The 21201-nt window shown below is 45.4% G+C and overlaps 1 protein-coding gene across 1 annotated transcript in view; it reads left to right on the forward strand.

The window, feature by feature from the left end:
• The first annotated feature begins 10301 nt into the window (after nt 1–10301).
• LOC126106246 (ammonium transporter Rh type A-like) overlaps nt 10302–21201 on the forward strand; it is a 191817-nt gene continuing 180917 nt past the window's right edge. The window contains exon 1 of the mRNA XM_049912472.1: nt 10302–10446. Coding sequence (XP_049768429.1) covers nt 10302–10446 — 145 coding nt within the window. The remainder of the gene's footprint in view (nt 10447–21201) is intronic.

The raw sequence follows: 21201 nt of genomic DNA on the forward strand, positions 1-21201 counted from the left end.
AGCTGTCCCATCTCGAAGCTATGTTTCGTCAAAATGGTTGTAGTGAAACACAGGTTGAACGTGCGTTGCGCACTCCACAAACTACGCATGGGGTGACTTGACTTATGGTAATACCGATTCGACACCTACGTCTACTGCTTTTTTGCCTTAAGCAGGAAGCACTTCCAACAAGACTGGTCGTATTCTACGGAAATACGATGTGAAATGTGTTTTCTGACCTCCATCTAATATTAGAGTGCTTTTCGGTTCTCTTAAGGATGATCTTGGTTTCCGTAAGGCGGGTGTATATCGTATCCCTTGTAGCTGCGGCATGGCATATATTGGTCAAACTATCAGGACCGTGGAGGTCCGATGTACTGAGCATAAACGGCACACACGATTACTGCAGCCGAGTAGATCTGCTATTGCCGAATATTGTTTGGATACTGGTCACTCAATGTGCACTACTGGCCATTAAAATTGCTACACCAAGAAGAAATGCAGATGATACACGGGTATTCATTGCACAGATATATTATACTAGAACTGACATGTGATTACATTTTCACGCTATTTGGGTGCATAGATCCTGAGAAATCAGTACCCAAAACAACCACCTGTGGCTGTAATAACGGCCTTGATACGCTTGGGCATTGACTCAAACAGAGCTTGGATGGCGTGTACAGGTACAGCTGCCCATGCAGCTTCAACACGATACCACAGTTCATCAAGAGTAGTTACTGGCATATTGCGACGAGCCAGTTGCTCGGCCACCTTTGACCAGACGTTTTTAATTATGGGAGATCTGGAGAATGTGCTGGCCAGGGCAGCAGTCGAACAGTTTTTGTATCCAGAAAGGCCCATACAGGACCTGCAACATGCGATCGTGCATTATCCTGCTGAAATGTAGGGTTTCGCAGGGATCGAATGAAGGGTAGAGCCACGGGTCGTAACACATCTCAAATGTAATGTCCACTGTTCAAAGTGCCGTCAATGCGAACAAGAGGTGACCGAGACGTGTAACCAATGGCACCCCACACCATCACGCCGGGTGATACGCCAGTATGGCGATGACGAATACACGCTTCCAATGTGCGTTCACCGCGATGTCGCCAAACACGGATGCGACCATCATGATGCTGTAAACAGAACCTGGATTCATCCGAAAAAATGACGTTTTGCCATTCGTGCTCCCAGAGTCGTCGTTGAGTACACCATCGCAGGCGCTCCTGTCTGTGATGCAGCGTCAAGGGTAACCACAGCCATATTCTCCGAGCTGATAGTCCATGCTGCTGCAAACGTCGTCGAACTGTTCGTGCAGATGGTTGTTGTCTTGCAAACGTCCCCTTCTGTTGACTCAGGGATCGAGACGTGGCTGCACGATGCGTTACAGACATGCGGATAAGATGCCTGTCATCTCGACTGCTAATGATACGAGGCCGTTGGCACCCAGCACGGCGTTCCGTATTACCCTCCTGAACTCACCGATTCCATATTCTACTAACAGTCATTGGATCTCGACCGACGCGAGTAGCGATGTTGCGATACGATAAACCGATCTCGCGATAGGCTACAATCCGACCTTTATCAAAGTCGGAAACGTGATGGTACTCATTTCTCCTCCTTACAAGAGGCATCACAACAACGTTTCACCAGGCAACACCGGTCTACTGTTGTTTGTGTATGAGAAGCCGGTTGGAAACTTTCCTCATGTCAGCACGTTGTAGGTGTCGCCACCGGCGCCAACCTTATGTGAATGCTCTGAAAAGCTAATGATTTGCATATCACAGCATCTTCTTCCTGTCGGTTAAATTTTGCGTCTGTAGCACGCCATCTTCGTGGTGTAGCAACTTTAATGGCCAGTAGTGTACATACATTTACAGCCGGCAGTGTCTATAGCTTTGTAGCTTCGGACATAGGTTCCTATGTAAAACGTGACCTACTAAGTCCCCTCTACAATCTCTAGAAGCGTATAATATGAACTGTGAAACGCCTTGTATATCTACGAACATACTACGAAAGTCACCGCACGGTGTATGGCGGAGGGTACCTTGCATAACTGCTAGTTATTCCACTTCCTGTCCCATTCGCATGCAAATGGAGTGAGGCGAAACAGATTGTCTATATGGTTCCTAACGATCCGTGATATCTTTTATCTGTTCTTCGCGGTCCTTACTAGAGATGCAAGCTGCTGGCTGTAGAATCTTTCTTATGTCTGTTTCAAATTTCGGTTCACTAAACTTTCTAAATATTGCTTCCCGGAAGGAACATTGTATTTCCTCCAGAGTTTATGGAGTATATCCGTAATACCCCTCTGAATTGTTTCAAGGCGTTCCTTTACTCCAATATTGTGAAAATCCCAAATTCTCAATAACAGGCAACACAAGCCTTCTGCATGCGTTCTGCTTTATAGACGAGCTGTGCTTTCCTTGAATCCTCCGAAAAAACCGAAGTCGACGATTCGCCTTCACTACAACCGAACTTTCGATTTATATCGCTTTGCGACGTTACGCCTGGATATTTAATCGACGCTACTGTGTCAAGCAGCACACCACAGATACTACAGTGAAGAGCCAAAGAAACTGGTATAGGCATGAGTATTCAAATACAGAGATACGTAAACAGGCAGAATACGGCGCTGCAGTCAGCAACGCTAATGTACGACAACAGGTGTCTGGCGCAGTTGTTGCATCCGTTACTGCTGCTACAATGGCTGGTTGACAAGATTTAAGTGAATTTGAACGTGATGTTACAGTCGGCGCAAAAGCGAGGGGACACAGTATCGTGAATATCAGGAATCCGGTACAACATCAAATCTCTGACCGCTGTGGCCGGGAAAAGATCCTGCAAGAACGGGACCAACGACGTCTGAAGAGAGTCCTTCAAAGTGACAGAAGTGCAACCCTTCCGCAAACTGCTGCAGATTTCAGTGCTGGGCCATCTACAATTATCAGCGTGCGAACCATTCAACGAAACATCATCGATATGGGGTTTTGTAGCTGAAGGCCTACGAGTGACTGCACGACTCAAAGCTTTACGCCCCGCCTGGACCCATCAGCACCGACATTGGACTGATGATGTTGCCTCGTCGGATTAGTCTCGTTTCAAGTTGTATCGAGCGGATGGACGTGTACGGATATGGAGACAACCTCATGAATTCATGGACCCTGCATGTTAGCAGGAGATTGTTCAAGCTTATGGGGGCCCTGAATTGGTTTGGGGCGTGCGTAGTTGGAGTGATACGGGACCCCTGATACATCTAGATACGACTGGGACAGGTGACACGTACGTAGGCATCCTTTCTGATCACCTGTATCCGTTCATGTCCATTGTGCGTTCCGACGGACTTGGGCAATTCCAGCAGGACAATGCCACACCCCACACGTCCAGAATTGCTACAGAGGGGCTCCAGGAACACGCTTCTGAGTTTAAACACTTCCACTAGCCACCAAACAGCCCAGATGTGAACGTTTTTCAGTATATCTGGGATGCCTTTCAACGTGCTGTTCAGAAGAGATCTCCAACCCCTCGTACTCTTATGGATTTATGGACAAATCTCCAGGTTTCATGGTGTCAGTTCCCTCTAGCACTACTTGAGAGATTAGTCGAGTCCATACCACGTCGTCTTGCGTCACTTCTGCGTGCTGACGGGAGCCCTACACGATATTAGGCAGATGTACCAGTTTTTTTGGCTCTTCAGTGTATATTGGATGTATTATAATTAATGGGGTTAACGAATACAACTGCAAATGCACGATGCTAGAAACAAAAAAATCCCTGAGAGCATGGGCTGTACGCTGCATACCTTAGAAGCTATGATTTCTTGCTCAGTGCAAGACATGTGTTTCACAGTAGCGAAAATGAACAAGTGCTCATAGTTAGTAAGGTATGCACCCCAGAACCCATGTTTACTGGGCTTTTTTGCGTTTTTTGGTCCATACTTCCTCCTCTAAAAGTATGAAAGGCAAAGGGCTTGCGGTAGAAGAGATTTGTTTCACTGTATCGAAGACGGACAAGTCGTTATTGGTCTTAAGGTGCGCATTTTAGTGTCCGTGTTTACTGAGACTTTGCTTTCAACTGTATGCCTCTTCTTCAAAAAAAATGGTTCATATGGCTCTGAGCACTATGGGACTCAACTGCTGTGGTCATAAGTCCCCTAGAACTTAGAACTACCAAACCCAACTAACCCAAGGACATCACACACATCCATGCCCGAGGCAGGATTCGAACCTGCGACCGTAGCGGTCGTGCGGTGCCAGACTGTAGCGCCTTTAAACGCTCGGCTACTCCGGCCGGCGCCTCTTCTTCGGACGAGAAGGCGCAGGCCTGGGTACAATTATGGTTTCGTTGACAATGGCAAATATTTTTCCATGAAAGCATTGATCGCCTTGCCTCTTGATGGAATAAATGTAGTAACAGTTACGGCGATTACTTCTGAAGTAATAAACACTTTGCTTACATTTTTTCCACCTGTCTTGTTATTTATGAGCAATTCATGCGAAACTTTTAACACACATTAGTTCATACCGTGGAAAAATTGCCATAGGTGCTAGAACCCTAAATGTGACGTTCGGAATGGATTGTTGTTCAATTTTATTCATTCCAGGATAATCACTGGAAGTTTGGAAAGAAGAAAGGGCACCCAGAATTGGGAGTATTTGGAAGGGGATTTCGAATTACAGCATTGGCTTGATAACCAAGGGAAAGCGCCGTAAAACATCGGCCAGAACAGGTGAATTGCAGTTATTTTTTATTTATCTCTGGGCCACTGTTGTCCAATATCCCATACAAACTGAAACAATCTGTAGGCTACTGTAGTGCCTGCATTGTTAAGAACGAGGCAGTGTTTCTTGGGGCATGCATGGATGCCTCAAGGAACAGGCACTGCGGCGACTGTAGCCATCATACGGTACATGAAATGTATTCGCAGTTGCGAATACGAACAACCGTCAGTTGTATAAGGGAATGACGACAGTGAAAATTTGTGCCCAACCGGGACTCGAACACGGATTCTTCGATTTACGCGACTGGTCGACTTAACCGTTTGGATATCCGTGAAATACACAGGGCTAGACCCGAACGTGCATACGGCTTGGTGCCTGCGTTACAGCTGTTGCTCGTACTCACGTTACGTAATTTCTGTATAGGGGAGGACATTTTCATTGAAAGTCGCTGCCTGCTTTCGGCTAATAAATACGCTATTGTAGAGTCTGTATTGTTAAGAAGAACGATGTAATGTTCCTTCGGATATGTATAAAGGCACTGAAATTTCGTACGAGGGTGAGTCAAATGAAAACCTTAAATATTTTTTTTAAATATTATTTATTGTGCAGAAGTGGTACAAAGCTGTATCACTTTTCAACATAATCTCTCCCACGCTTAATGCAGGTCCGCCAGCACTTAAAAATGAATAAATTCCTTTAGAAAAAAATTCTTTTGGTAGTCCGCGCAACCACTCATGCACCGCGTGGCGTACCTCTTCATGAGAACGGAACTTATTTCCTCCTATTGCGTCTTTGAGTGGTCCAAAGATATGGAAATCACTTGCGGCAAGGTCTGGCGAGTATGGTGGATGAGGAAGACACTCAAAATGCAGCTCTGTGATTGGTGCAACTGTTGTACAGGCCGTGTGGTGCCTTGCATTGTCATGTTGCAAAAGGACACTTCCTGACAGCAATCCACGTCGCACCAAAATGACGCCTTCTTCGTCTCAAAAGAGAGTCAGCATAACCTTCCCTGCTGATGGTTCTGTTCGAAACTTCTTTGGTTTTGGTGATGAAGAATGGCGCCATTCCTTGCTCGCTCTCTTCGTTTCCGGTTGGTGAAGGTGAACCCAGGTTTCGTCTCCAGTAACGATTCTTGCAACGAAGCCATCACCTTCTCGTTCAAAGCGCCGAAGAAGTTCTTCACAAGTATCAACACGTAGTTCTATCATTTCAGGAGTCAGCAGCCGTGGCACCCATCTTGCAGACGCTTTGTGAAACTGGAGCACATCATGCACAGTGTGGTGTGCTGACCCATGACTAATCTGTAAACGTGCTGCAATGTCATTCAGTGTCACTCGCCGGTTTTCCTTCACTATGGCTTCAACTGCTACAATGTTCTGTCGAGTCACAACTCGTTGTGCCTGACCTGGACGAGGAGCATCTACCACTGAAGTCACACCATTTGCGAACTTCCTACTCCATTCGTAGACTTGCTGCTGTGACAAACATGCATCACCGTACTGAACCTTCATTCGTCGATGAATTTCAATAGGTTTCACACCTTCACTACGCAAAAACCGAATAACAGAACGCTGTTCTTCCCTGGTGCAAGTCGCAAGTGGGGCGGCCATCTTTATACTGATACTGCGACGGTATGTGTGCATCTGCACTGTGCTGCCACCTACAGGCCATTCTGCACGCTGTTTGTTGCACGCTTACCAACTTACAGGATAATGGTGCGCAATTTCGATTTGTTATTACAAATTTAAGGTTTTCATTTGATTCACCCTCGTATTTATCAGCCGATACTGGGCCCTCGACTTACAAATATCGTGTCTCCCATGCACGGGAATAGCATTAATGGGATGTACGAGTGCAGGCACGAGACATGGACGACGACATATGGAAGTCTGGATGTGGCCGTGACTCGTGCACGGATAGCCAAAGCGGTTAAGGCGACCGCCCGTGATAAGTGGGAAATCCTCCTTCGAGTCCCGGACTGGCACAAATTTTCACTATCGCCATTCCCTTCTACAGCTGATGGTTGTTCGTATTACCAACTGCGAGTACGTATAAAATAATGTGTGTTTGTGTATTGCTGAACATATCTAGCACTTTCCGTTAATACCAAGGGGGAGAATGAGTTTTTCGATACGTGGATCATTGCAGAACATAGGTTTTAGCGTCCATGTGCCAGCTGTGTGTGTGTGTGTGTGTGTGTGTGTGTGTGTGTGTGTGTGTGTGTGTGTGTATTAAACCGGGGCCCTAGAAACGACGGAACGACGGAGACGTTTCGTCCCATCTTAGCCCTCAGTGGTTCATAACCCCACAACAGGCCACAGCAGTCCACCCACCCCACCGCCGCCCCACACTGAACCCAGGGTTACTGTGCGGGTCGGCCCTCAGTGGACAACCCCCTCCCGGAAGCGTCAGAGTAATGATGGTGTACGCGTACGTGGAGACAGTGTTTGGTTCAGATGGCTCTGAGAACTATGGGACTTAACATCTGAGGTCATCAGTCCCCTAGAACTTAGAACTACTTAAACCTAACTAACCTAAGGACATCACACACACCCATGTCCGAGGCAGGATTCGAACCTTCGACCGTAGCAGTCGCGAGACAGTGTTTGCGCAGCAATCGCCGACATAGTGTAACTGAGGCGGAATAAGGGGAACCAGCCCACATTCGCCGAGGCAGACGGAAAACCGCCTTAAAAACAATCGACAGGTTGTCCGACACACCGGACCTCGAAAATAATCCACCTGCTCGGGAAGCAGTGCGTTAAATCGCGCGGCTATCCGGGCATACATGTGCCAGGTGAGCTTGTAATGGAGCCAGAGGGGTTCCCCAATTGCCAAACACTCTTGCAGTTCTCTTCGCGTACTTCTCATTCTCTAGCCGCAGGGTTGAAGTGGGCTGTGCGGGTTCTGACCCACTGTAGAGCGAGCTAGTAGTGGAGGGAAGGGTGGGGATGATATGCAGTCTCGGTATTTGCCATACAACCAAGGGGCACCTCCTATAAGAATCAGAAAGTTATGAACAAGGTGTAAATTAATTCTGGATCAGCTTATCCCACACAAAAAACAAAAACCTTGTGTATGTAGAAGTGTTTTTGTACATATCTGTTTTGTGTATATCAAATGGTTCAAATGGCTCTGAGCACTATGGGACTCAACATCTTAGGTCATAAGTCCCCTAGAACTTAGAACTACTTAAACCTAACTAACCTAAGGACATCACACACACCCATGCTCGAGGCAGGATTCGAACCTGCGACCGTAGCAGTCCCACGGTTCCGGACTGCAGCGCCAGAACCGCTAGACCACCGCGGCCGGCTTGTGTATATCACTTGTTCAATATGTGCAATGTCCCTAAGTCGCTGCCAATCATAGACGATGTGGTTGATAATTCTGATAGTAGCTGTTGGGTGTGGAAGTTCATTTTTTTTTTCGTTCTCTGCTCATTGCTGGTAGCCTGCGATCGATTCTTTTAGAGAACATTGGTGGTAAGGTTTTTAAGATGGCTGTCAATGAGCGACTGTTGTGTAATATAAAATTTTGAAAAACACAGCCCTCAGTCGCGAACACAATTTGTGACCTAGGTTTCGGTGTCACAAGGGACACCTTCTTCGGACAAAATTAAAGCTAAATGTTACAGCATCACGAACCAAAAAATACGAAAGCTGCGGTCATACCTGACACCGTCAGATTTCTGACTATCTGACGGTGTCAGGTATGACCGCAGCTTTCGTATTTTTTGGTTCGTGATGCTGTAACATTTAGCTTTAATTTTGTCCGAAGAAGGTGTCCCTTGTGACACCGAAGCCTAGGTCCCAAATTAATTGAGTTCGCGACTGAGGGCTGTGTTTTTCAGAATTTTGTAACATTGGTGGTTCTTTTCCGTGGTTTACCAGGTGAGCTGCTAGTGGAGTAGAGAGGTTTCAAACATATTGTGTGTATTATATGTGTATGTTCAACATCTTCTCAGGAGGTATGACGCTATAAACAATGAGATGCGTGAAAAACTTCCGCATAAAGCATTACATTTAAATTTATTACTTCTTTGCTACTAACTCTATCCGCAACACGTTTTGCTGACTGTAGTCACACAATCCGCTGAATGTACTTACAAAATTATATCGTTCTATGACACTTACATCGGGAGATATGACATCATAAGCACTGAGTGCGTGAAAAACTGCCTCATCGGGCAAGACATTTAAGTTCATTACTTCTTTGCTAATAACTCTGTTTGCAACATGTTTCACAGACAGTGTCAACATATGAAACTGAATGTAACTACACAAATATATCATTGTACGGCACACACATCACACTGAGATGCGTGGAAACTGCCACATCATGCATAACGTTTTAATACATCTATTCTTTACTACTAGGACACTCCTACAGTCGAGACACGTTAATCTTTGACATCCGGCAGCTCTCTTGGAATCTTTGTACTGTGAAGCGCAAACGGTTTTAGGCCGTCTGTAGAGCTATGGAGACACGTTGCCATAGAAACGTTTACAATATGGTTCAAAATGGCTCTGAGCACTATGGGACTCAACTGCTGAGGTCATTAGTCCCCTAGAACTTAGAACTAGTTAAACCTAACGAACCTAAGGATATCACAAACATCCATGCCCGAGGCAGGATTCGAACCTGCGACCTTAGCGGTCTTGCGGTTCCAGACTGTAGCGCCTAGAACCGCTCGGTGACCCCGGCCGGCGAAATTTGTTCGTTTCAGTAACATTTCGTAGTAGGTTAGGTTGGTTGGTTGGTTGGTTGGTTGTTTCCGGGAAGGAGACCAGACAGCGAGGTCATCGGTCTCATCGGATTAGGGAAGGACGGGGAAGGAAGTCGGCCGTGCCCTTTGAAAGGAACCATCCCGGCATTTGCCTGGAGCGATTTAGGAAAATCACGGAAAACCTAAATCAGGATGGCCGGACGCGGGATTGAACCGTCGTCCTCCCGAATGCGAGTCCAGTGTCTAACCACTGCGCCACCTCGCTCGGTAGTAGGTTAGGAGTGTGACAAACGGGTTCCCAGACGGAAATATTTTGGACGACATTCGACTAGTAAAAAGGGCTACCTCCCAAGAACCTTTCTCGGAATTGCTGCCTGGGAACTAATTTCATTTATTTGTGGGACAATGATGTCAATTATTTCAGTCAAAATAGGTGTGTGTAGCAGCACAGTCAGTTTGACACATCCACACACATGCAACACCCCTTCAATAAACGTGTAAACTAAATTCTAATTTTTGTCTAGGATACTGTTCTAGAATTAGAAAAGTCCCAATCGCTTCAGTCGAAAACAAAGTTTCTGGTGGTGGGGGATCTCCCTTATTATCAGGCCAATGCCGAAACGGGAAGTTACCCTCCCAAATATTCCCATTTGGGACGATATCTGCCTGCCGGGACATTTGGCCGAAAAGATCTTCGTCTCTTTAATGGGACTCACGCTGCTTCTTGGAGTAGAGAATGAGAAGAATTTTTTTAAGAAAATAGCAGCTTCAGGATGTAATGTAATGAATTCACCTATTTGTCATTGAGAGTCCGAGGCAGATGTGATCCAGCAGCTTCTCCCTTCACAGTGGCTGCCAGCGCCGAGATGAAGTGGCCGAGCAAGAAGGGCGAGATGTGCGGCATCGCGGTCATCCAGTTCATGATGGCGACGCTGCTGATGCTGTGCGCCTGCTACCCGCTCGTGCACGACGACCACGCCTTCGAGATCCTCGTGGGCATCGCTCTTCCAAGTGAGTAAGGCAGCTGCTCGGGGCGCACAGTGCTGTCCTTGCAGAGGAGTCCAGTGCTCACGAGCACACTGTTGAATGACGTTGTCGTGACCTGTGTTGGTATCTAGACTAGTCGACAGTAGTGACAAACACATCAGGGCCACGTGCTGGAAGTGACTCACTGAGGTGCTGCAATGTTCACATTGGTGTCCTGTGCTTTGGACAGTTCCCCAATAGCAGTTCATCCAGTTCAACTCTGGTGTAATCAGAAGCTCCTCAAGATAAATCCATTGAAAACCAAGGCAATAACTGTAGGACGAACCATCCACAACTTCGAATACCTAACTTTTAACTAGCATGCTATAGCTGCTTGGACAAAACCTTGAGTCTAAAATAACGTGGATCCCACCTACCAACCGTTCAATAGAAAGCCCACAATAGACTTACTCTACTAACTGGTCAAATACACTTCTGGCCATTAAAATTGCTACACCAATAAGAAATGCATTCCGGTATTCATTGGACAGATATATTATACTAGAACTGACATGTGATTACATTTTCACGCTATTTTGGTGCTTAGATCCTGAGACATCAGTACTCAGAACAACCGCCTCTGGGCGTAATAACGGCCTTGATACGCCTGGGCATTGAGTCAAACAGAGCTTGGATGGCGTGTACAGCTACAGCTGCCCATGCAGCTTCAACACGATACCACAGTTCATTAAGATTAGTAACTGGCGTATTGTGACGAGCCAGTTGCTCCGCCACCATTGACCAGACGTTTTCAATTGGTGAGAGACCTGGAGAATGTGCTGGCCAGGGCAGCAGTCGGACATTTTATTTATCCAGGAAGTCCCATACAGGACCTGCAACATGCGGTCGTGCACTATCCTGCTGAAATGTAGAGTTTCGCAGGGACCGAATGAAGGGTAAAGCCACGGGTCGTAACACATCTGAAATGTAACGTCCACTGTTCGAAGCGCCGTCAATGCGAACAAGAGGTGACCGAGACGTGTAACCAATTGCACCCCATACCATGAAGCCGGGTGATACGCCAGTATGGCGATGACGAACAAACGCTTCCAATGTGCGTTCACGGCGATGTCGCCAAACACGGATGCAGCCATCATGATGCTGTAAACGTAACCTGGATTCATCCGAAAAAATGACGTTTTGTCATTCGTGCACCCAGGTTCGTCGTTGAGTACACCATCGCAGGCGCTCCTGTCTGTGATGCAGCGTCGAGGGTAACCGCAGCCATGGTCTCCGAGCTGATAGTCCATGCTACTGCAAACGTCGTCGAACTGTTCGTGCAGATGGTTGTTGTCTTGCAGACGTCCCTATCTGTTGATTCAGGGATTGAGACGTGGCTGCACGATCCGTTACAGCCATGCGGATAAGATGCCTGTCATCTCGACTGCTAGTGATACGAGGCCGTTGGGATCCAGCACGGCGTTCCGTATTACCGCCCTGAACCCACCTATTCCATATTCTGCTAACAGTCATTGTATCTCGACCAACGCGAGCAACAATGTCGCGAGACGATAAACCTCAATCGCGACAGGCTACATTCCGACTTTTATCAAAGTCCGAAACGTGATGGTACGCATTTCACGTCCTTACACGAGGCATCACAAGAACGTTTCACCAGGCAACGCCGGTCAACTGGTGTTGACCACTAGTGTACATTCTGCGAGAAAGAATGCCCACCATAAAGAAATTACCTGAATGGGATGGAAACGTTAGATGTGATGTACATGAGCAGGCAAACAAATGATTACAATTTTAGAAAAATTGGATGATTTATTCAACAGAAGAGCTACACAAACTGAGCAAACCAATAGTGCATAGACTGACAATAGTTGCTGGATGTCTTCCAGGGAGATATCATGCCAAATTATGTCTAATTGACACATTAGAACGTCATAATTCCGAGATAGTTGGAGGGCCATGTCCATAATGCTCCAGACTCTCTCAGTTGAGGAGAGATAGGGCGACCTGTACAAGGTAGGGTTTGGCAAGCACAAGCAGTAGAAGCTCCCGTCATGCGTAGGCAGGCATTGTCTTCCTGAAATTTAGCACAAGAAACGGAGCATAGAATACCGTCCATGTACACTGTGCTGTAAAGGTTCAGCTGATGACAACCAAAGGTGCACTGCTATGAAAAGAAACGGCGCTCCAGACTATCATTCCTGTTTTCTCAGGCCATATGGCGGATGACAGTCCAGTTGGTATCCTACCACTATCTGGGGTGTCTGCAGAAAAGTATTCGGTATGGAATCTTATTTACTGGAGTATAAATGTCTTCAGTGATGAGCCCCCTGTGAACTGAGCCCTGATGCACAGCCTCTAGAATAATTCCTTCGTGGTGCGTGGATTTTTTTTTTGTCTTACAGTGTATGTAGATTCCATGCATGCCCCATGCCCCCATGCCGCATGCCCCATGCCCTATGCCCCATCCTTTACACCTACAGAGCCTTCATGTATCCCATATTCTGCCAATATAATTAATAAAGTCTCTTTACCAAAGCTCTACCACTCTCCAAATTCCTAAAGTTCACACGTTCTGATTTGCTTTCTGCATTTGTTTACCCTCCCCTACACTGATCCTTTACCAGCTCATCATTTTCTCTTCCATCCTTTCTCTCACTGAACATCTAGGATATCCTACAGATCCCGCGAAACCGACTCAAAAAACCCATTGTCTCCAGTTTAAATTTCAATCTCGGTCTGCTGCCGCACGTATAACAACACATCCCACCAGACGTACATCTACAATGTAGGACTAGACAGATTTCTACTTACCGCAAAGAAGAGACGGTAAGTTGCAGACAGGTAGAGTTACACACGACACACAGAGCTTTCATCAGCCAAAGAGAAACAGAGAAACACGCACCAGTCATACACACAAGCAAGCGCACCACACGCGCACGTTCTGGCCTGAGCTGCCAAAATTGGCGATCGTGTGTGCTTGAGATATGCTTGCTTCTGTGTATCGGTTGTGCGTGTTTCTCTGTTTCCCTTTTTTTGATGAAGGCTGTGGCCGAACGCTTTGTATAAGTGTCTTCTAATTGTGCCTTTCTGCAACTTAATATGTTTTCTTTAGGGTAAGTAGCAATCTTATCTTTTTCTATATTGTTGATATTCTACGTGGAGTTTCCACTTCATCCACTCCCTATACAGTTTTAACTGACTCTTTTTCTCAGTAAAATCTGTCCTGACATTTACTTTTCCTTTTGTACCAGACCTAATCCACTCTCAGTATCCCCGCCCCCCATCCACACAAGAGCTCTCTCTTCCCTTCCCACCCTCTCCTGCTTCATTCTCTTCATCATAGCCAAGGCCAGGCCCCCATACTGTCTTAAATACCATGTATTCCCATCTCCCACCCTCGCACATTACACCCGTTCTCAAACGCCAACGCTCCAGTTCTGATGATACCCCACACCATACTCTGCCAGAAACACTAAACCTCTTCTCTCACAAATTAATTCTTGCTGAAGCAGTCCCTGCCCACAATTTTAGTGCAAGTGCTTCATTGCTCTTATCGGTATTTTCTTTAAAAGACAATCAATACGAAACCATAAATTTAATAATAATAAAACCAATGTAAATGTTTTCATCATTTTAAAAACAGTTTGTATTACTTAAACTGGTGGCTGACGATCTGCAGGCTATACTGTAGCATCTCTGTTTCTCTGTGGGGCCAACAAAATGAAAGCACAATAAGTGGAATACAACTTTTTTTCGAAAAGATGGTTTCACGGCAATATACATATACTGACAACGCCTCGGGCGTTTAACCGCCTTAAGTGGTAAAAAATTCACGAGCTCTCAAGCGAGCCCACTGTCAAGTCGTGATCCACATAGCCAAGGGGTACTCGGTCGAACGCTCGTGGATTTTTAAACCACCTGACGCGAACGGAAAGCCGAGAGAATGTTAGCAACTTATATCTTTCGCTATCCATCATTCCTAGTTCGTATATTCTCAGGATCCTCTTAAGGTGTCGAAGACTGCACTGGCAATGGCGTCCCCATTTACCACCATAGACACCATTTTGAAAACCTCGAGAAACCGAAACTGTTTGTGCCTCAAATACTCAACCTACATGACCACATCGCATAAGACCACATGTCCCCACTTCAAAGCCTATCAATTCTTGTAAAAATATACCAAACTTCAATTCCTGAACTTATGTGAAACTTAGGTCCTATTCTATCCTAATTTCGTCTGTAAATGCAAGGCCATGCTTCCTCCTAGCAAACCTGATTAAACCGTTACCATCCACCCAATCCCCCCCCCCCCCCCTCCCCCGAAGATATAATACGTTTGTAGTCACGGTTCTCCACAATATTAACCTCCCTTCAGATGCTATAAGGGGCGATAAAAAAAATTCCTTTTGAGGGTGTTGAAGCGGCATATATGTAACGTAGCGCAACGCACAAGCGGGTATACAGGGCGGTCCATTGATCGTGACCGGGCCAAATATCTCACGAAATAAGCATCCACGAAAAAACTACAAAGAACTTAACTCGTCTAGCTTGAAGGGAGAAACCAGATGGCGCTATGGTTGGCCCGCTAGATGGCGCTGAAATAGGTCAAACGGATATCAACTGAGTTTTTTAAATTGGAAACCCCATTTTTTATTACATATTCGTGTAGTACGTAAATAAATATGAATGTTTCAGTTGGACCACTTTTTTCGCTTTGTGGTAGATGGCGCTGTAATAGTCACAAACGTGTAAGTACGTGGTATCACGTAACATTCCGCCAGTGCGGATGGTATTTGCTTCGTGATACATTGTTGTTGTTGTTGTGGTCTTCAGTCCTGAGACTGGTTTGATGCAGCTCTCCATGCTAATCTATCCTGTGCAAGCTCCTTCATCTCCCAGTACCTACTGCAACCTACATCCTTCAGAATCTGATTAGTGTATTCATTCTCTTGGTCTCCCTCTACGATTTTTACCCTCCACGCTGCCCTCCAATGCTACATTTGTGATCCCTTGATGCCTCAGGACATATACATTACCCGTGTTAAAATGGACAGTTTCCCAATTGCGGAAAAAGTCGATATCGTGTTGAAGTATGGCTGTTGTGATCAAAATGCCCAACGGGCGTGTGCTATCTATGCTGCTCGGTATCCTGGACGACATCATCCACGTATCCGGACCGTTCGCCGGATAGTTAAGTTATTTAAGATAACAGGAAGCGTTCAGCTACATGTGAAACTTCAACCACGACCTGCAACAAACGATCATGCCCAAGTAGGTGTTTTAGGTGCTGTCGCGACTAATCCGCACATCAGTAACAGACAAATTGGGCCAGAATCGGGAATCTAAAAAACGTCGGTGTTGAGAATGCTACATCAACATCGATTGCACCCGTACCATATTTCTGTGCATCAGGAATTGCATGGCGATGACTTTGAACGTCGTGTACAGTTCTGCCACTGGGCAGAAGAGGAATTACGGGACGATGAGAGATTTTTTGCATGCGTTCTATTTAGCGACGAAGCGTCATTCACCAACAGCGGTAACGTAAACCGGCATAATATGCACTATTGGGCATCAGAAAATCCACGATGGCTGCGAAAAGTGGAACATCAGCGACCTTGGCGGGTTAACGTACGGTGCGGCATTATGGGAGGAAGGATAATTGGCCCCCATTTTATCGATGTCAATCTAAATGGTGCAGTGTATGCTGATTTTCTACGTAATGATCTACCGTTGTTACTACAAGATGTTTCACTGCATGACAGACTGGTGATGTACTTCCAACATGATTGATGTCCGGCACATAGCTCGCGTGCCATTGAATCGGTATTGAATAGCATAATTCATGACAGGTGGATTGATCGCCGAAACACCATACAATGCCCCGCACGTTCACCGGATCTGACGTCCCCGGATTTCTTTCTGTGGGGAAAGTTGAAGGATATCTGCTATCGTGATCCACCGACAACGCCTGACAACGTGCATCAGCGCATTGTCAGTGCGTGTGCGAACATTATGGAAGGCGAACTACTCGCTGTTGAGACGAATGTCGTTACACGTATTGCCAAATGCATTGAGGTTGATGGACATAATTTTGAGCATTTGTTGCATTTACATGTAATCGTGCTGTAGCAGCATGCGTTCTCAGAAATGGTACGTTCACAAAGGTACATGTATCACATTGGAACAACCAAAATAAAATGTTCAAATGTACCTACGTTCTGTATTTTAATTTAAAAAACCTACCTGTTACCAACTGTTCGTCTAAAATTGTGAGCTGTATGTTTGTGACTATTACAGCGCCATTTATCACAAAGCGAAGAAAGTGATCCAACTAAAACATTCATATTGATTTACGTACTACACGAATATGTAATAAAAATGGGGGTTCCTATTTAAAAACCGGCCGAAATGGCCGAGCGGTTCTAGGCGCTACAGTGTGGAACCGCGCGACCGCTACGGTCGCAGGTTCGAATCCTGCCTCGGGCATGAATGTATGTGATGTCCTTAGGTTAGTTAGGTTTAAGTAGTTCCAAGTTCTAGGGGACTGATGACCTCAGATGTTAACTCCCATAGTGCTCAGAGCCATTTGAACCTATTTAAAAAAACGCAGTTGATGTCCGTTTGACCTATGGCAGCGCCATCTAGCGGGCCAATCATAGTGCCATCTGGTTTCCCCCCTGCAAGCTACAAATTTCGTTCTTTGTAGTTTTTTCGTTTGACGCTTATTTCGTGAGATATTTGGCCCGGTCACTATCAATGGACCACCCTGTATGCAGAATGTGGATGGAGTTACTTTGGCCTACTTTTTTCGGTTTGTACATCACCTGCTGACTGTAATTCCCCGACTGTATGTATAATGGTTAAGACAGTTTTACGAATGTTAGCAGAGCCTGTAAACAGTTGATGTGCACCACCGTAGATCCGACTGTAGTTAACAAGTAATGGAAAACTTGTATCGTCCTTACTTTAGGCTTAAACTACTGATTACCACTGTGCACTGTACTCTCTTGATTACGTAGTACCGAAGTACCCAAACATTCCACAACAACCACTAGCAGAGTGACTAAACTTGATGCTTAGTCAAATTGTTTTCCAATGTTGAACGAAAGCACCAATGAAATCCTGTGATGCCCAACGGTCAATGCAATCCACAGAAATAACCACAACAGCTCTAACAAAACAATATGCACAATTAATCACATATACATAAGACACAAAAACTGTTGGCGTTCCTGTATTGGTGATTGCTTTCAGTAGATAGTTAATTACAGGACTTAGATGTGTGGGCGGATAACTCAAAATCTTAATGTAAATGTGATGCATAGAGTAAAAGAACAGAATAGCCTTGCTGTTGTGTACTGACGGGGTAGTACAACCTTAGATCGATCGTAATAACAAACGTTAAATAATGCATGTCCTAGAAGCATGCAACAATGTGAAATGTAGCTAGAGTTAAATATTTTGTAATCATAAAGTATCTGTCAACTGAAGGCGGAGTACAACAGACTCTAGCTTTAAATTCGTAAGTTCAAGTGAATTAATATCGTCTTCGACATCATTTACTAATCACAGTTTTGTGTAATCGGCTGTCGAAATTTTGTTTCTGAGCTATAAAATGGTGGATGACAACTGCTCTAAGAGTCATAGATGCTCCTACCGCGAAATTCAGAGTATACTCTCTGCCGTCGACGCATTCTGCAGGATCTCAACATGATGGCGATCTCTACATCGCTACTGAAATGAAAATCACAAAGCTGAAATAAAATAAAAGGTAAGGGGTGCTCTGGCGTACTGTTTCTTGGATAAACACGCGGTTAATGAGCTTTAACTGATTTCAAAAGATGCGAGACGGCTGCATCAGGTCAGCATTGTGGACACAGGTTTTCAGTTTTCGCAAGGACGACTGTTTGATCGTGTAGCAAATCACCCGATTATTAAAGTTTTCAAATTGTTCGGAAGCTTGACCCTGCTATCGGTTACATGCAGTTTAAAACAAAGTAGTCAACAATTTAGTTAAAACCTCCACCGAATAACACCACACTCGCGACTAATCCTCCCACTTTTTAACTACTTACGGCTTGCAAGCTGCACATTCACTTCTTCCACACTTCTCCTCTTTCTAGTCGTGTCTATCAAGAGACATTTCTTTCTCCAAAAATATACTGCCTTTTCCGAAGGTAATTCGGCACGCCACACGAGACCATCTTTGCGCTTCTCAGTTTCGCCACTAACTGCTACGCTAGCCAGTATTGTCTGTTAGAATGTTCGTGAAAATTTTAACATAAATGATATTTTCCTTTCGTGAGCCAAAGCTTCGAGAACTATAAAGGAAATATTCATACACTACTGGCCATTAAAATTGCTACACCACGAAGATGACGTGCTACAGACGCAAAATTTAACCGACAGGAAGAAGATACTGTGATATTCAAATGATTAGCTTTTCAGAGCATTCACACAAGGTTGGCACCGGTGGCGACACCTACAACGTGCTGACATGAGGAAAGTTTCCAACAGATTTCTCATACACAAACAGCAGTTTACCGGCGTTGCCTGGTGAAACGTTGTTGTGATGCCTCGTGTAAGGAGGAGAAATGCGTACCATCACGTTTCCGACTTTGATAAAGGTCGGATTGTAGCCTATCGCGATTGCGGTTTATCGTATCGCGACATTTCTGCTCGCGTTGGTCGAGATCCAAAGACTGTTAGCAGAATATGGAATCGGTGGGTTCAGGAGGGTAATACGGAACGCCGTGCTGGATCCCAGCGACCTCGTATCACTAGCAGTCGAGATGACAGGCATCTTATCCACATGGCTGTAACGGATCGCGCAGCCACGTCTCGATCCCTGAGTCAACAGAAGGGGACGTTTGCAAGACAACAACCATCTGCACGAACAGTTCGACGACGTTTGCAGTAGCATGGACTATCAGCTCGGAGACTATGGCTGTGGTTACCCATGACGCTGCATCACAGACAGGAGCGCCTGCGATGGTGTACTCAACGACGAACCTGGGTTGCACGAATGGCAAAACGTCATTTTTTTTTGGATGAATCCAGGTTCTGTTTACAGCATCATGATGGTCGCATCCGTGTTTGGCGACATCACGGTGAACGCACATGGAAGCGTGTATTCCTCATCGCCATACTGATGTATCACCCGGCGTGATGGTATGAGGTGCCATTGGTTACACGTCTCGGTCACCTCTTGTTCGCACTGACCGCACTCTGAACAGTGGACGTTACATTTCAGATATGTTACGACCCGTGGCTCTACCCTTCATTCGATCCCAGCGAAACCCTAAATTTCAGTAGGATAATGCACGACCCCATGTTGCAGGTCCTGTACAGGCCTTTCTGGATACAGAAAATGTTCGACTGCTGCCCTGGCCAGCACATTCCAAATCTCTCACCAAATGAAAAGGTCTGTTCAATGGTGGCCGAGCAACTAGCTCGTCACAATACGCCAGTCACTACTCTTGATGAACTGTGGTATCGTGTTGAAGCTGCATGGGAAATCAAAGCTGTGTTGACTCAATGCCCAGGCGTATGAAGGACGTTATTACGGGCAGAGGTGGTTGCTCTGGGTACTGATTTCTCAGGATCTATGCACCCAAATTGCGTGAAAATGTAATCACATGTCAGTTCTAGTATAATATATTTGTTCAGTGAATACCCGTTTATCATCTGCATTTTTTCTTGGTGTAGCAATTTTAGTGGCGAGTGGTGTATATACACTGACATAGTATATCCAATCAGCTCACGCTATTAGTTCACATGATAGTTTTTTGTTACATATCTGTACATATAAATTGACAAACTAAATGAACAGTTTAAAGGAAAAAATTTAAAGAGAGTACAGTACTACAGAGGTGATTTTAGTGTCAATTTGTAGAGAAATACCTCAAGTTGTGTCTCACGTAGTTCGCTAGTGCTGAATTGCACCGTAAGGAGAGCTAGCGGCAGTTGTGTTAAAGATGGCTGCCTTCACTGGACCCGAGCGTGCTAGCTATGTGTTTTGATTTGAAGAATCGAAGTCGGCGATAACAGTTCAGCCTAATTTCTGTACCAAGTACGCTAAAGATCCTCCTAGTACGCCCACAATTTGTGAGTGGCGTAGATGTTTTGTAGAAGCTGGGTTCTCGGTAAAATATACGAAATCATCAGGTCGTCCAAGCACGTCTGACGACGTCGTTGATCGAGGGAGACAACGTTTTGTCAACAGCCCTACGAAATCGACCTGGCGTCCATCTCGCGAACTGCAAATCCCACATACGAGCGTTTGGCATGTGTTGAGAGACGGTTTGCTTTTGAAACCGTGCAGACCGACGATCATACAAGCAGTAAAAGACCTGATAAAATTACTGGCAAAGACTTCTGTGCAGATGTGTTAAATCGATTACATGAGGATGAACATTTCTTGACTAAAGTCATCTTTTCTGAAGAGTCGACTTTTCACTGAAGTGGCAAGGTTAACACACATAACTGTAGGATATGGGACGGTGAAAATGCACATCAAACATTGCTACGTATTTGTGGTAGCCCTAAACTGAACGTTTCTTCTGAATTGAGCAAGAACAAAGTGTACGGCTCCATTTTATTCCATGACAGAACCATCAACAGGATAGTGTATCTGGATATCATATAACAATTTTTGATGCCACAGATCGACGAGGATGAGCAAGAACGAAATGTTTACTTCATGCTAGATGGTGCACCACCACACTACCTTGCTCACGTCCGTGATTTTCTCAGTAACCGCTTTCCAGATCAGTG

The sequence above is a fragment of the Schistocerca cancellata genome, chromosome 10, assembly GCF_023864275.1.
Source record: "Schistocerca cancellata isolate TAMUIC-IGC-003103 chromosome 10, iqSchCanc2.1, whole genome shotgun sequence".
Classification (NCBI taxonomy): Eukaryota; Metazoa; Arthropoda; class Insecta; order Orthoptera; family Acrididae; genus Schistocerca; species Schistocerca cancellata.